Raw genomic sequence first — 17,263 nt, 5'->3', positions numbered from 1 at the left:
ATATTAAAGTATATTACATAAACTTTTATTTAAGATATATATATAAAAGGGTCAGTATTTCCAGAACACTTTCAAAAATTAAGTTGAAAAAAGTTGTCATTCTGAATCTACCCTTGTGGGCAGGTAAAGGGTCAAATTCATAAAATTTTATACATAATGATAGGTAAATACCTTATGTATCTAAAAAAAAAAATTATATTAATATGTTTATTTTTGAAAAAGTTATAGCAGTTTTTAGTAAAAAAAATTGAAAAAATTTCGAAAATTAGCGATTTTTAAATTTGTATTTTTTTTAGAGGTTTCCCCCATTTACGGGGAACGAGGGAAATTTTTTCAATTTTTGAGGGTAATGTCTTCGTCTAGATACGATTTGTGATCTTTTGACGTATCGTTGAAAGAAATAGGTTCGGTGAGAGCTGAGAAATAGTGGTAACAGAAACAAAAAAATAGACAAATCAAAAAAAAATACATCATAGTAAAATTAATACCTTCTCAGCTTTGCATCGAAGCTAAAATAGATCAGATGATGATCTGTAGTTATAAGTAGGAACCCGAATTCCAATTTCTTGATCTATTGTTACTAAATATAATATAGTTTATTATTTAAGCTGGAAGTAAAACATTTTTGTAATATGTGATTTAATTGTAATTTCCTGAATTATTGTTAATAGATCAGGAAGTAAATATTTATAAAAATTTTTTGATTGTATTATTTATGTTGTATTCGTAAAATGAAGAAAAACAAAATATTTTAGTATATAAGACGAAATGAAATCAATTGTAAAAGAGAGGAGAGAGAAGCCTGGGAGCACCGAAGGTATTCTTTTTTCGCGTGGTACGTTTATGACATTAATCATGTATATGATGTATGATGTATGTATACAATAGATAATTACGCCTTACCCCTAGCCCAGCCATACCATAATTGAATGGGTTGCTAACTTGTCATAGAGTATTTAGCTGANACAAGTTTGAGAAATTGACATCATTAAATAGAAAAAAATGAAATTGTTAAGATTAATATGCCGTCAGCAAATTTTATAATTACTATTTACACTAAATTTATCAGAAAAGCTCTATTTTTTTTTTCATTTTTATCATAATATAAATCATAATTAAATATAAATCATAGTAATCATTTATAATTAACTTTTGGTGTTTAAAAAGATTCTACAATTGAAATATATAGAACAGAATTAAATTTTTTATAGAACAGAATTAACTAAAAACCAATAAAAAAAAGTTGTTAAAAAGATCTACTTAATTGAGCGTATTATATAATTTGACTATAATTGTAAATATTATAATTGTAAAAAATAGAAAGAAATAACTAAAAACTAATAAAAAAAAAGTTGTTAAAAAGATCTACTTAATTGAGAGTATTATATAATTTGATTATAATTGTAAAAATCAATTTTAAATTCAGGTGAAACTAAAAATTATTTTTTTAGAAATGATTTATATAGCAACATGTTACAAAAAAATTTGCAATATTATAGACTGTTAGTAACACACACAAATACAGTTAAAAAATGAATAAATTACAAAGTAAAATTATTTACTTTTGTAGTTGATTACTTTTATCACATAAAATCTAATTCGACAATAAATACATTAAAAATATTAGAAATTAATCATTTAATTCTTGTATGGATAAATCTGTTTAAGGTACTTTTTATTTGAATAAGGAATACTTTTTCAATTTTTGAGGGTACTATCTTCAATTGAATACGAATTGTAATTATTTGACATAGTTAAAAATAAAAGGTTAATTGAGGGTTGGAACATTAAATCGCAACCACAAAAAAAAAACCCAGTACAGGGGTGTCGGGGCAAAGTGGTGACGAGGCATAGTTGGATCAAGTTTAATGATATCTGACAGTCATTAAAATCACTATCAAAAAAACCCAGCACAGGGGGGTCGCGGCACAGTGGTGACGTGGCATAGTTGGATCAAGTATAATGATATCTGACAGTGATTAAAATCACTATCAAAAATAAACGCTTCGATGCAAATCTTTAGATAGTGTTTAATTTTAAAAAAATTGGTGTTTTATTCCAAAAGCTACTTGATCTGCTAGTTCCTTAATATCTCGATTAAGATAAAGTATGTCGAATGAAAAAGGGTTTATTAAAAAATATTATTTCTCATAAAAAAATTGTGTGGATCCATAAACTTTTCAATAAGTTATAGCATTATAAAGTTAAATATAATATAAATAATAAAATCGAGAATTTTCACACGAAAATAGCATTCGGTAGCCATTTTCGCCGTGAAGACAAGTCCAGAGGTCAAATTTTTTTTTTTCAAATTAAAGTACATTACATTAGCTTTAATTTAAGATATATATAAAAGTGTCAGACCTTCCGGAACATTTTCAAAAGTTAAGTTGAAAAAGTTAATTTTTTGTGAAAAACTTGTCTTTTTAAATCCCCCCTGTGAGCAGATAAAGGGTCAAATTTACAAAAAAAATATATCAAATGATAGGTAAAAACATCAAGCATCTATAAAAATTATATTGATACGTTCATTTTTGAAAAAGTTACGGCACATTTTAGTAAAAAAAATTGAAAAAATTTCGAAAATTAGCGATTTTTAAATTTGTAATTTTTTTGGAGGTTTCCCCCATTTACGGGGAACGAGGGAATTTTTTTCAATTTTTAAGGGTAATGTCTTCGACTAGATACGATTTGTGATCTTTTGACGTATCGTTGAAAGAAATCCGTTCGGTGAGAGCTGAGAAAAAGTGGTAACAGACACAAAAAAAAAAAAAAAAAAACACATCATAGTAAAACCAATACCTTCTCAGCTTCGCATCGAAGCTAAAATGTACAATTTTTTGGGGGATTTCCCCCGTTTACGGGGAAATGAGGGAGTTTTTTTTCAAATTTTGAGGCTAATATTTTCGACTAGATACGATTTGTGATCTTTCGACATATTTTTCATCAAAATCGGTCCAGCGAGAGCTGAGATTGAGCGTATACAGACACAAAAAAAACACATCATAGTAAAATTAATACCTTCTCAGCTTCGCATCGAAGCTAAAATTGAAATTTAAACCATAATCATATAAATTAAGTTTGTTATATGTGTTATTAATTTATATCGTCATAATATTTCAAATAATAAAATTCACATTATCATTAGTATTTGTACTGTTATTTATAATGAACAGAGATATTTTTACATATTATGCCATTCAATAATTAGTAATAATAAATTATTGAAACCTAATAAAAAAATCATTTATAAAATCAAATAATTGTTTCCTGTCTTATAGAATGAGTACTATGTTCTTGTCAAACGATTTAACAATTGTTTGTGATGTTTATGCTCTTCGGTTTTATAAATTTAAACTATATTATTAGTTATTGCGAATTCCACAGAAAAATATTAATATACGTACAGCTATAAATAACAATTAAAGTTTACTGCAAAATAATGACTATCATAAGTAATTATGATGACGGTTGTTACGCGAGAAGATTCTTAGAATAATTGATATTATTAAATATTGAGTTATTCTTATTTCAATAAACTGAACAATTAATCACTGTAGTATTCTGAAAGTTAAGTATCATTTCGCACAGCACAAATTATTTTTAATTAAAAACAACTTTCACTTGTTACACATAAATTTTTATTTGTATAATAATGTAGATTCTAATTGGTTTCCAATAAGGTAAGAACTATACGTACAAATAAGGTTCTCACGATTGTTTGTGCCGAAAAATAAAAACAATTTTGTTAACGAAAAAAAAGTGAAGTTTCTCAAATCTCAGTGCAATTGTTTTATGGATAAAGTACCTACATTTGATGGGTAATAGTAAGTAATTTTTAAAATTAAGCATTTTGTTGTAATGTTAAAATTAAAGTATGATTATTCTACCATATGTGATAAGAGTATAAATATATTTATAAAAAATTGAAATAATATTTTAACAATAGACTTTGTCTAGCTTGGGCAGAGCCTCAGACGTCGAAGGCGCGTAAGCCTCTTTAGGCCGTCATCATAAGTAAGCTACTGATTCCGGTAGGAGTACCCGGTTACGCCGGGCACGATAAGCGTTTTGCAGAAAAAATATTACATCAGATTCAGTGTAACAAAAATATATTAACAATATAATTATTAAAATCAGGAATATTCAAAAAGAAAGTATAGTAAAATGTATTGAGTATAAGGTTGACGTTTGTTAATGAGGTAATACCCTTAAGCGTATTCAGAAATTATTTTAGGAGGGTTTTTAATATTTTTTTACTTTGTTAAAAATAATAAAGAATTTGTTTGCTACAAATCAAAGTGATGATTAAAAAAACCCAGCATAGTGGTGACGTGGCATAGTTAAATCAAGTATAATGATATTTGACTGTGATTAATATTACTATCAAAAAAAAAAAACGCTTCGAAGCAAATCTTATAAAGTTAAAAATGTAAAAAATAAAATCGAGAATTTTCACACAAAAATAGCATTTGGTAGCCATTTTCACCATGAAGACAAGTCCAGAGGTCAATTTTTTTTTCCATAATAAAGTACATTACATTAGCTTTAATTTAATATATATATAAAAGTGTCAGACCTTCTGGAACACTTCCAAAAGTTAAGTTGAAAAAGTTATACTTTTTATATGCATTTATAAGATTTGAAGCCCCCCTAGCATAAAGGAAAATGGTCCGATTTAAAAAAAAAGTATGTCGAATGAAAGATGTATATAAATACTACTTCTCATGAAAAAAACTATGTTGATCCATACACTTTTTAATAAGTTATAGCATTATAAAGTTAAAAATTTTAAAAATAAAATCGAGAATTTTCACACAAAAATAGCATTTGGTAGCCATTTTCATCGTGAAGACAAAATGAAGTGCAAATTTTTTTTTTCCATAATAAAGTACATTACATTAGCTTTAATTTAAGATATATATATATAAGTGTCAGACTTTCCGGAACACTTTCAAAAGTTAAGTTGAAAAAGTTAATTTTTTGTGAAAGAGTTGTCATTTGAAACACCCCCTGTGGGCAGATAAAAGGTTAAATTTATGAAAAAAATATACCAATTGATAGGTAAAGACATCTAGCATCTATAAAAAACAAAATTATATTGATATGTTCATTTTTGAAAAAATTATGGCAGTTTTTAGTAAAAAAAATTTCAAAAATTTCAAAAATTAGCAATTTTTAAATTTGTAATTTTTTTGGAGGTTTCCCCCATTTACGGGGAACGAGGAAAACGTTTTCAATTTTTGAGGGTAATGTCTTTGACTAGATACGATTTGTGATCTTTTGACATATCGTTGAAAGAAATCCGTTCGATTTGTGCTGAGAAGTGGTAACAGAAAAAAAAAACATATAGTAAAACCAATACCTTCTCAACTTCGTATCAAAGCTAAAAAAATGTCATTAAGTCTTTATTTCTCAGAAGTTGCCTAAAAAATATTAAAAATTATTTATATTTTAATTATAATAATTGTATTTATATTATAAAATAATTACAAAAAAATACGGCAGGTTTCTATACGTAGCACTATGTAAAAAATTTCATTTTGATAAAAATATTGGTAAGTGTGGTTTGACGTTGGTCAGCATAGTTATTATATATAGATCCCAATTTTTACGATAAATTTATACATCATATATGAGAAAAATAAGATTATTAATACTGCACTGTTCTGATAATGAATATACAAACTTATAAAATATATAAAATATAGCGCTATACATAAATGCAAAATAGTGTCTTAAAAAAAAATTTGAAAATCCGTGCACACTAAGTAATTTTCCCAGAAAAGAGTTTTTTTCCTTGTTCTATTATATAATAAGATTTGTAAAGATATATTATGTCCTTAAATACATTTCAGAACAAATAAAGTTTAAATATTTAAGGTGTAAAATAAATTAAATATATATCCAGAATCGTCGACGACTTATCTTCTATATGCAAATGGCTGTTGAAGTTGAACAAAAAAAGAAGTTAATTTTGTTTTTGGAATAATCGGCCAATTTCCTAAAATTGAATACTATAGATTTGCATCGAAGCGTTTCTTATGATAGTGATTTTAATCTATGTCAGATATCATCCATACTTGTCCCAACTATCCCACGTCAATACTATGCCGCGACTCCACTGTGCTACCGTATTTTATAGATTTGTTTTCATTTAATCTTTTAATCCTTATATATTTTTACATTGGCAAATAAATATACATAAGAGTATTATGCAGAAATATACTTGTACAATATAAATAAGAAAAATTGTATTCACAGTTTACCCGCATATCCGTTCTTTTAGCTTCGATGCGAAGCTGAGAAGGTATTGGTTTTACTAAGATGTGTTTATTTTTTTTTTTTGTGTCTGTTGCCACTTTTTCTCAGCTCTCACTGGACCGATTTCTTTCAAAAATACGTCAAAAGATCACAAATCGTCTCTAGTTGAAGACATTATCCTTAAAAATTGAAAAAAATTCAGTCGTTTCCCGCAAATGGGGGAAATATCCAAAAAAATTACAAATTTAGAAATCGCTAATTTTCGAAATTTTTTCACTTTTTTTTCTTAAAACTTCCATAACTTTTTGAAAAATCAACAAATCAACATAATTTTTTTTTATACTAAAACCTTAGATATTTACCTTTCATTTGATATCATTTTTTTGAAAATCTATCACTTAACCTGCTCATTGGGGGGGATTTAAAATGGCAACTTTTTTACAAAAATTAATTTTTTCAACTTAATTTTTGAAAATGTTCCGGAAAGACTGCGTCCTTTAAACATATATCAAATTAAAGCTTATTTTATGTACTACAAAATGAAAAAAAAAAATTTGTCCCGACACTTTTTTTTCTACATTTAAACGGCTGCCGTAGTTAAAAAAACACTATTTTTGTGTTAAAATTTTCGATTTTCGATTTTAAATTTTCAACTTAAAAATGCTATAACTTTTTGAAAAATGTATATATCAGCACAAATTTTTTTTTTCTAAATACATTATAAGTACATCTTTCATTTGACATACTTTTTATTAAAATTGGACAATTTCCCCTTATATAGGGGGCGTTCAAAACTTAAAATATTGTAAAAAACATAGATCTTTTTCAACTGAACTTTTGAAAATGTTCCGGAAATACTGCGTCCTTTAAACATATATCAAATCAAAGGTTATGTTATATACTATCAAATGAAAAAAAAAAATTTGTCCCGACATCTTATCTTCTATGTGCAAATGGCTGTCGAAAATTTAAAAAAAAATGTAATGTTTGCGATAAAAATTACATTTTATCGGGATGTTTTTTGTACTTAAAACTGCCATAACTTTTTCAAAAATGAACAAATAAAAATAATATTTTTTTGTATTGAAACCTTAGATATTTCCCTTTCATTTGATATAATTTTTTTTGAAAATCTAACACTTATTCTGCTCACTGGGAGGATTTAAAATAGTAACTTTTTTACAAAAAATAACTTTTTCAACTTAATTTTTGAAAATGTTCCGGAAATACTGCGTCCTTTAAACATATATAAAATTAAAGCTTATTTTATGTACTACAAAATGAAAAAAAAAAATTTGTCCCGACGATCTATCTTCTATACGCAAATGGCTACCATATTGAAAAATATACTATTTTTGTATGATAATTATGGGTTTTGTATTTTATTTTAATAGAAGTTGATGTTGCTTTTGCAATTATCCATCAATTTTTTAAAATTAAACACTATCTACAGATTTGCATCGAAGCGTTTCTTATGATAGTGATTTTAATCACTGTCAGATTAAATCTATACTGGACCCTACTATGCAATGTCTCTACTATGCCGCGACCCCCTGTGCTACCGTTTTTTATTATAAACGGACGAAAAAAGTATGTTAGAAATTATTACTTTTAACATATTAATAATAATAAATAATAATTTGAAAATAATTTATTATAAAAATTATGTAATATATAATTAAAACTATTTTGCTTTTATAATTATCCACCAATTACTTAGAATTAAACATTATCTACACATATGTATCAAAGTGTTTTGTATGATAGTGATTTTAATCACTGCCAGATTAAATCTATACTGGAACTATTCCACGTCCCCACTGTGCTGGGTTTTATTAATTTTATTTAGACTAAGCAATGCTGTTCAGAAATTCTCGATTTTTTTTTTACATATTTAACTTTATAATGCTATTACTTATTGAAAAGTGTATGGATCAACACAATTTTTTCATGAGAAGTAGTATTTATGTACATCATTCATTCGACATTTTTTTTTTTTAAATCAGACTATCGGTATTTACCTTAATACAGGGGAGATTCAAAACATAAAAATGCATATAGAAAGTAGAACTTTTTCAACTTAATTTTTTAAAGTGTTCCAAACCTACTAACACTATTATATATATCTTAAATTATAACTTATGTAATTTACTTTATTATGGAAAAAAAAATTTCGGACTTTATTTTGTTTTTATGGTGAAAACGGACATCAAAGTTAATACGATTTTGTAAAAAAATTCTTTTATTTATTTTAACTTTATAACGTTATAACTTTTAGAAAAATGTATGGATCATTATAATTTTTTTATGTGTACTGTTTATATTCTTTTTTAATGCAACATACTTTTTTTTTTAATCAGACCATTTCCCTTTATATATTTATATATTATAAATATATATATATTCATATATTCCACTAATAATTCATAAAATTTGTAATCAGTATATAAATAAGGAAATAGGAGATCATCTTGCTTTTGCTTTTTGCTTTTGGAATAATCCATTAGTTTTTAATATTAAACACTATCTTTAGATTTGTATCGAAGTGTTTTGTATGGTAGTGATTTTAATCATTATCAGATTAAATCTATACAGGATCCAACTATGCCACGTCCCTATTATTCTGGGTTTTTTGAATTATGAATTGAATCATAATTTGTATTAAGCTAAATATGTTCAAAAATAAATGTTGTTAAAAAACTGTATGTCATGAGACACTCAAAAAAAAGTGAGACTTTTATTATTTAGTATTTATTATAATCTAATTCATTAAAAAATATCTTATTCTATAATAGAACAAGGAAAAAAACGCTTTTCTAGAAAAATTAATTGGCGTGTTCGGATTTTCAAAAAAAAATTTTTTCAATGCAAGTACTCGATCACGATACTCCAGGAAAGTAATTGGCGAAGATCAAACAATTTTTGGCACTTGCCCGCATGCATTTTACGACTTAAGGTTTGAAATGTTTACCAGAACCGCTCAATAACATTCTTGAGATATCATACAACAATTAATTCAATCCATTCATTTTTCACCATTTAACGACCTTTTCCGTATTAACAAACGTCAACCTTATACATTTTCCTATATTCTCTTAATGAATATTCCTGATTTTAATAATTAAATTTTTAATATTTTTTTTATTGATTCTGATGTAATATTTTTCCTGAAAAACACTTATCGTAGCCGGCGTAACAGGGTACTCCTAACCGAAACTTACAAGGATGGTCCAAAAAGGCTTACGAGCCGAAGGCGCGTGAGAATCGTAGGGCCCTATCTAGGCGAAGCCTAGTATTTATTATAATCCTGTTCATTGGTATATTTTTTTTTAATATACATAATTTTTATCTAGTTATAATAAAAAAAATAACCAATTAAAAATAATTTCGTACTGACATTATATAATTTTAGCTATCGATGTTAAAATACAAAATAATTATTTTTATCGATTTATTAGCACAGTATTGTGTGCCAAATTTCTTAAATATGAATTAAATAACTTTCTATTTTTGTTCTGATGTAAAAGTCCTTTTAAATTTTCTTGAGTCAATTATTATAGATTAACACAATTTTTTAATTCATTTAATTGGACTGAAAGCTCCTTTTGACTCGTATGATACTAATAGAGCCATAATAGTTTAGAATATTATAATTAAAAATATAAAAATTAGACATTAAAAAAAAAATATTATAATAATTTTTATTTGAGCCAAATAACATCATGTCAAATAAAAATAAAATGTTCAACAGATGGCATCTTAAAAAAAAAAGCGTAGATTGTGACTGGTGTATGACAGACCTAAAATATAAGCTAAAACTATAAAAAATCTTATAAATATTACATAAATGTTTTTAAAAAATTTATTGTTCACAAAATTTGCGAGGACTTTACATTATTACATAGAAATAAATATTATGAATTCATTGAGCATAAAAATTAAGAAGTTATTATTATACATCATGACTAATAATATTAATGAATTTCTATGACTTTTTAATTTTCTGTATTTTTATAGTCTTTTAAAACTAATGCATTTGTATGGCTTCTTAATATTAATGCATTTCAATGACTTATTAAAATTATAAAATTATGAAATTATGTGTATTACTATGATTTTTGATGTTCTTGAAGAATACAAACGTTGTTAAATTATTTTTAATAATGATTATCGACCAATATTGAGTGTTTGGGAGCTGAAACAGTTCTTTGTAATCTTTAGCCATTTAAAAAGTCAGAATATAATTAATTTTATGTGCTCTTAAATTTAAAATTTCCTCCTTTTTTCTTTTTTAGTACGATGTTTCCAAAGCTTATATAAATTTTTCTAATTTTGCTGATATTTTTCAAAATTTATCTATTTAAATGAATTTATATTTGACATAAATTTAATATTGATATAAAATTTTTTTTTTATTAAATTGAAAACACATTTTTTTTATTTCTTTAAATAACGTATATTTAGTTTAATTTCAAAATTATTCTTAAGAATATTTGCTTTTTTTTTTGTTTACCTATACATAAATATATTAGTATTTTTTAACATGTCTCCTAAATGAAACTAAATTAAATTAAAATTAATTATTAAAAAAAAATCTATCATATATACTAAAAATTACATGATTATCGGCTTTAAAAGCTGTTTCATCATAGAAAACAAATTGTTGGAGCGGGTTCATTTTTTTAATTGTATAATTCACAAAAAAGTCCTTTAATTTGATTTATTTTTGAATATTCCGTTACTATGCAAATTACTTTATCAAATTTTATCAAATATTGTATGATTTCTTTCTTTAATAACCAATAACTCCTAGACATGTAAATTTTGGATAGTTTTTTTTTCATCTTAAAGTAAATTGTATTATCTTTAATTTCATTATAATAAAATATTATCAAAAATTGAAAAAATAAAAAAATATTGATCAAATTTTTAATTACAATCAATAAACATTTTGTTCCTTCCCAATTTAAAAAAAAACTTTTGTGTGTTCACTAAAGTCATACATCATTATCAAACATTTTTAAAATGTAAAATACCGCGTTGTATACTTTTACTAGTAAACCTCTTATCTCTTATGTACTCAAACAAATACCAAAGCTATTTTTCTTAGCTTGAACACCTCAATAGTGATTACTCAACATTAAAACTTGTATTACTTGTTTATAATTTAGAAATTAATAACTACGCTATATTTTGTGTAATAAATAACTTTATATAAATATTTGTAATTATTCTTGCAAGTAGAAGGGCTCTTCAGTTTAGATTAGAGGTTACTATAGTTGTTATATCATAATTGTTAAGAACATAACATTGTGATATTCGTAATTTATCATAATTAAACATTTATGTAAATGTAAATTCCGAAACTTCCATTATAAATTAATGTTTGTTCATACTAAATTATTCTACTTAATTAGTTACAATCATATGTCACTATTAATTATTTTAATTTAATTATTAATTATTAAAACATATTCTTAATTCACACTACATAAACTAAAAAATAATATATAACATCAACTTTCTTTTTAAGAAGATCTCTTATGTAAATGTATTGAAGGAATAGAATTTACTACAGCTAAATGATAAAATGGTAAATTCAAATAAGGTAAGATTTTTGGGAAAATAAAAAAGAAAGACAATTATTAATAACATCCAATGTTCCAATTTATGTCCTAATACTAAAAAATAAAAATTTTAAAATTACTGTATAAACTATTAACGTATCATTAAAGACTTTTAGATTTTATTATTACTTTAAAATTCAAAGACAAATAATATTACAGAAAAACTAAAACAATTTCAAAATCGAAAACTCAACAATATTTATAATTTATTCAAAAATGTAGTATGGTATTTTATTTATGCAAATCAAATTAGCTTATATATAATATACAATATATTAAAATTTTCAGAATTTGTTTAATAGAAAGGTAAAAAATATAAATTTACATGTAATAAAAAATATTTTCAAAGTAATACTTTAATAATCAATACTATTGAAATCAATCAACGTAGTAAAGTAAGTTTGTGAGTGTTAACTCTTTGAGTTATTCTGGTAGTTTAGGATAAAGCTTATTCACCTGTTTGAGAGTGGTCTTGTCCTGTTGATATGTTTGTAGTTTTTGTTTTAAAACGTCTCTTTTCTGAAAAAAATAATAATAATAATACATGTTATATTATTATTACTAGGATTACCAAAGGTCTGATAATATTTCGAAATTTTCTGTTATTCTCAAAATAGTCACCCTTAAAAATATTTTAATTTAAGATGACACTTGAACAGTTAAAGTAATTTCAAAAAAATATTTATCTCTTGTATATTTTTCTGTCATCTTTAAAATATTAAAGATATATAAATAGAAAACATATTTTCTTATGAAAAAATTTATTTAATAATTGGTGTTTGTCAACTATCTTTTTGATATAATAAAGGAATGTATGGGATTTACTGACGTAACAAAGTAGCTGAAAAGTATAATTAAAAATATCTTATGTTATTCACTAATAATTTTATATTGTACTTCACATCAATAAGTCAACAGTTTACAAAATAGTATTTAACATCCAAATATTGACGTGGGTCTTCAAATAATTGTATAATAAATTTGTAAATATATATAGTTATATATTTAAATATATATGTTTAATGAATCTCAACAGAAATTTAATTATAATTCACGAAGATAATATTTATAGACGGCTAACAAAACTATAAAGTGGTTATTAAACAGATTTATAATATGAATAGTTAGTAAATCAATTTACATTTGTCAGTTTGTTGAATTGTATTTTCAGTTGCTTCAAATGTTTAACACGTTGCTGCTGGCCATGTACTTGGTAATGTCGTAGTTCAGATTGGTTGAGTAGTTTGCTAGGTGATTTTTGTACATTTATCACGTCTTCGGTCAATCTACTCTTCTTAATCATCAGTTCTTCATATTGATTTTTGTATATGTCTAATTCGCTTTTAATTATTCCTCTTTTTTCAAGTAACTGCTGCTTTTTTCTCTTTTTTCTAAAAAGAAATTGTTATAAAATATATTATTTTATTTATAATTTAAAATTATTACTTACTCGGCAATCTTTTCTTTGAGCTGTTGAATCATTTCCATATCCTCTAATAGTTCGTCATCATCTTCAGCTAATAAACGACTGAATTCTAAACTCCTCAACTGTTGTGCGTTGATTTCCTCAGTAACGGCATAAAATTCATCTAAAACCACAGCTTCAATTTGTCTCTCGTTTTTGTGGGCATTTAGTTCAGCGTGTCGTGCAGTCATATGAGACAAACGGTCCTGTAGCATGTCCGTTTGTGAATCAAGCACATCAGCCGTTGATTCTAAAGCGATGTTATTCTGGTGTGCCGATACTGCAGCATACCAAATGGCCAACCAATCTTTGTTACCCTCTGAAAGTCGCACCAACTCATCTGATACAGTGGACAGTCTACGTTCAGCCACTTGAACGATTTCCTTTCTAGATGGACATCTTTTTTGAACTGTAGTGTCGGTTATTAATAATTGTAGTTTATTTTGTATTCTTGTAATCATACCTTTAATTTGTGCAACAGTCTTAACAGACGTTTCTCCGTTTACTCCACTTAACACACTTGTTGCTGTTACAGCCATTTCTGCATTCTTGCAAGCTTGACTGAAAGCCTTTGCAGCGTCAATCAGAGTTGAACGGCCGAACGATTCCATGTAAAACCGAAAAAACCTTAGCCTACAATTCTCAAATTCTTCATTAGTATTTTTAATGTCCGTTCGTAGTGCTGTTATGACGCGATCCTCGTCAGCTAGTGTTTGTTCTAGCTGTTTAGCATGTTCCCCTTTGACCCTGTCCAACTGTTTAAGCCTGTCCAGGTGTCTAATTAGGTTCACTTCATAATCTTGTCTAAGACGTCTTTCTTTTGCAATTAGCTGTTCTAAGGCTTTTAGACTGACGTTCCACAAATTTTTGGTTTTTTTTGTATCTTCACAGTCAACTTTCACGCTTTCTCCCTTTATAGGATCCAAAAAACTAAAAAAAGTGAATATTCGTTCAAAAATTTTTTTTTCAATTTTAAAAACGTTAATAATATTTTTATTTACATGCAATTATTATTTGTAACTAAATAAATAAACTGAATTAATTAATAAATGAAGAGTTATTCTCAATTTAATTGAGTGTTTAATTATTTTTTAAGTCTATTCTTTAAGCTATATATTATTATATTTTTATGGAAAATAATTTAATTTAAAAATAATAATCATTTATTATTATAAGAAAAATCAATAAAAAAAAATATCAACTACAAAAGATTAATATATGATAAATATATGATATATGAATATAAATATAAATATATAAATATATTAATATATGATAAATCAAAATTTCCATAATAATCAATCACTTTGTATCTATACTAGCGTCATTATTAAGTCATAAAGAGATTTAATTATTTTAATCAGCTTTTAATATCCTAATTTAAAATTACCTATAGTGTATGCCTTACTTATATTTTTAACAATTTAAGTGACATTGACTAAGAATAGACTCAAGCTGGTATATGTGAATAATGAAACAATCTAATTACAGAATATATTATGTTTAATGAAGAAATTTAAGACGGCGAATCAGTGAATAGTATGTTAACTAGATCTAATTTATACATCAAATCTTCTTTGTAACTGACTTAGATGGAATTAAGAATTCATAAATCATCCCTATTTTTTTAGTATTTTTACAAAATTACAATTGTTATTTAAAGAAAATAAATTATTAACATTAAATAAAATTAATAAAATTAAACTTAATAATAAAATTATTAAGTTTATAAATATTCAAGTAGAAAATATTTAAACTCTATTTTATAGCAATTAAAATTGAATTTTCTGTAATACCTAAAAATGAACTTATTTAAGTTGTACATTAAACTTTTCAGGTATAAAAATGAAAATGAATAGTCATTGATTTACTAATATAAATTTTTTAATGGCATAGTTTTCGTTAGTATATCACAGTAACCAACTGTTATTAAATTTTTTTAATAAAATTATTGTATTTACTCTATATTTTTGTTTTTCTTTTGAAAACCTAATGACAATGCTTTTTTGAAATGTTCTATTCCACCTATCAACTCTTTAGTCAAACTCAATTTTTTCTTTTTGCTTTTAACCTGTAAATAAAAAAGTTGTAATGCATGCACTAAATGGTATTATTATTATTGATAAAATTAACTATGTATACATACAACACAATTGCTATTCGAATCATATTCCTTAGACTGTCGGCTTTCCGATGAGAGTCGAAATTTTTTTATTTTATCCATTATAATTAACTTTTAACGAAACTAGTAACGAAATTATTTCGGTTACTTGAATACCGTTAAAACTATAAACAAAAATAAATTTAATTAATTAACATTCTTTAGTAGAATCAATAAAGTGCCATGACGTATTTTCGAAAAAATTTAGGAAGTATGGAGTTAAAATTTTTTTATTTTACTTCTTGAAATGAATAGTGGATTTTTTATTTTTGATAGTTTTTAAAGTAAAAAAGGTCAAGTTTCCCCTTGCTTCATTTATACAGTAATCAGTAATTTTTTTAGGTTAGCAATTGGTTGTGGGGTGTGATTAGCACAAAGATTCTCCCAAAATAAACATACTAATTTAATTCTACTATGTAGAATAAAAAACTATTTTTTGAACAATTTCATAATATATTCTTTTTAAAGTAAATTTTACTAAGAATAATTATAATTAATTTATCATAAGTCAAGATCTTTTAATGGTGATACAAAAATAAATTTTAACTTTTTATTTTCTCTCAGTCTTTTTTATTTTGGTATTGGAAATAAATTGGAAAGTTAATTGAACTTTTTAAAATAACTTCACAAATATGTCGTATAAAAAAGTACAACGCTTTCAAAATCAGACAATAATTTAAACACATTATTCTATATTTTATATTCAATATTATTACCATATCAATTTTATACCTCAAAAAAAAAATAAAAGACTAATTGCGGTATTTTGATGAAATTAGATGGAATCCTTATTTTTAACTTCAGTTTCAAATAACAATTGTAAAAAATAAAATTTTTTACTTACTTGTTAACTCTACTCAGAAAGTGTCAGGCGAATATTTAATAAAAACAAATTAATATTTAAACAAAAGTGGTATTTAAAATTTGTGAAATTGTTAATAGTATCTACCTTAGTATAGTTGCATAGCTGGGTAATAACGGTGGTATAATATTATGATTCGGTAAATTGGCAATCGATAGTGTGTTCAATGTTATGATTCAGGGAAAATTTATTACTTTTATTATTATTTTGTCGTATTACATCGGTGGAGTTGATACAAGCGTATATTTTTATGATACCTTTCAGTTAACCTGATCGATAACACGGTGGTTTTACCGTATTTACTAATAAATAAAGCAAAACGATTAATCGAATTATCTTTATCTGTTAATAACAAAACTAACTTTAATTGTATACTAGACTTTATTATCAATGCTATTGCACGGCATATTCAAAAAACAAATTTACAACTTTAAATATAATTTTATTAATTTTATTATAACAAAAATATAGTAAATTAAATCCTTTTAATAAGTGATCAGATGATCACTTATCCAATAAGTGTTATTTGTGAGTTGCATTTATGAAGATACCAACTATCGGTTGTATTGTAGGTCTGAATGAACTAGCAAGGGGAGGTCACGTTGGTGGGGTCACCTATTTTCATAAAATTTATATAGATCTAATCTATATTGAATACAGAATAAGACGTATTTGGAATTTTTGCTAATGTCCCCCTAAGTCGAGAAAATTGACTTTGAAAATTTTTAATTAGCTTAAATAGGTCATTTTTCTTCCGGTATACATCTCGTGTTATGGTACAGTCAACAATGCGTGATCCTATAACACGTATAGATTCGGCATCGATTGATGAAATATTGTGCATTTTTTTCACTGTTTTCTCTTTGAATTATTAATTTTATGTA

The 17,263-nt window shown here is 25.2% G+C and overlaps 1 protein-coding gene across 3 annotated transcripts; it reads right to left on the bottom strand.

Moving 5' to 3' along the window:
• Positions 1-12,072: 12,072 nt before the first annotated feature.
• On the bottom strand, positions 12,073-16,609 carry LOC126898807 (uncharacterized). 3 transcript variants are annotated; one of them, XM_050673177.1, is made up of 7 exons: positions 16,362-16,562; positions 15,503-15,642; positions 15,318-15,427; positions 13,820-14,286; positions 13,342-13,765; positions 13,033-13,282; positions 12,073-12,410 (listed from the first exon to the last, which is right to left on the bottom strand). In XM_050673177.1, exons 2-7 carry the CDS (start codon positions 15,578-15,580, stop codon positions 12,315-12,317), a joined length of 1,425 nt encoding a protein of 474 aa, XP_050529134.1. In that variant the 5' UTR covers positions 15,581-15,642; positions 16,362-16,562; the 3' UTR covers positions 12,073-12,314. The 3 variants fall into 3 exon arrangements, with proteins under 3 accessions (XP_050529134.1, XP_050529132.1, XP_050529131.1); XM_050673175.1 differs by having other exon boundaries at positions 13,342-14,286; positions 16,467-16,609; XM_050673174.1 differs by having other exon boundaries at positions 13,342-14,286; positions 16,362-16,559.
• Positions 16,610-17,263: the final 654 nt, after the last annotated feature.

The sequence above is a fragment of the Daktulosphaira vitifoliae genome, unplaced genomic scaffold (genome assembly GCF_025091365.1).
Source record: "Daktulosphaira vitifoliae isolate Bord-2020 unplaced genomic scaffold, ASM2509136v1 Scaffold_2, whole genome shotgun sequence".
Taxonomy (NCBI): Eukaryota; Metazoa; Arthropoda; class Insecta; order Hemiptera; family Phylloxeridae; genus Daktulosphaira; species Daktulosphaira vitifoliae.
The sequence above is the reverse complement of the archived record's forward strand: the minus strand, read 5'-3'. Positions and strand labels throughout refer to the sequence as shown.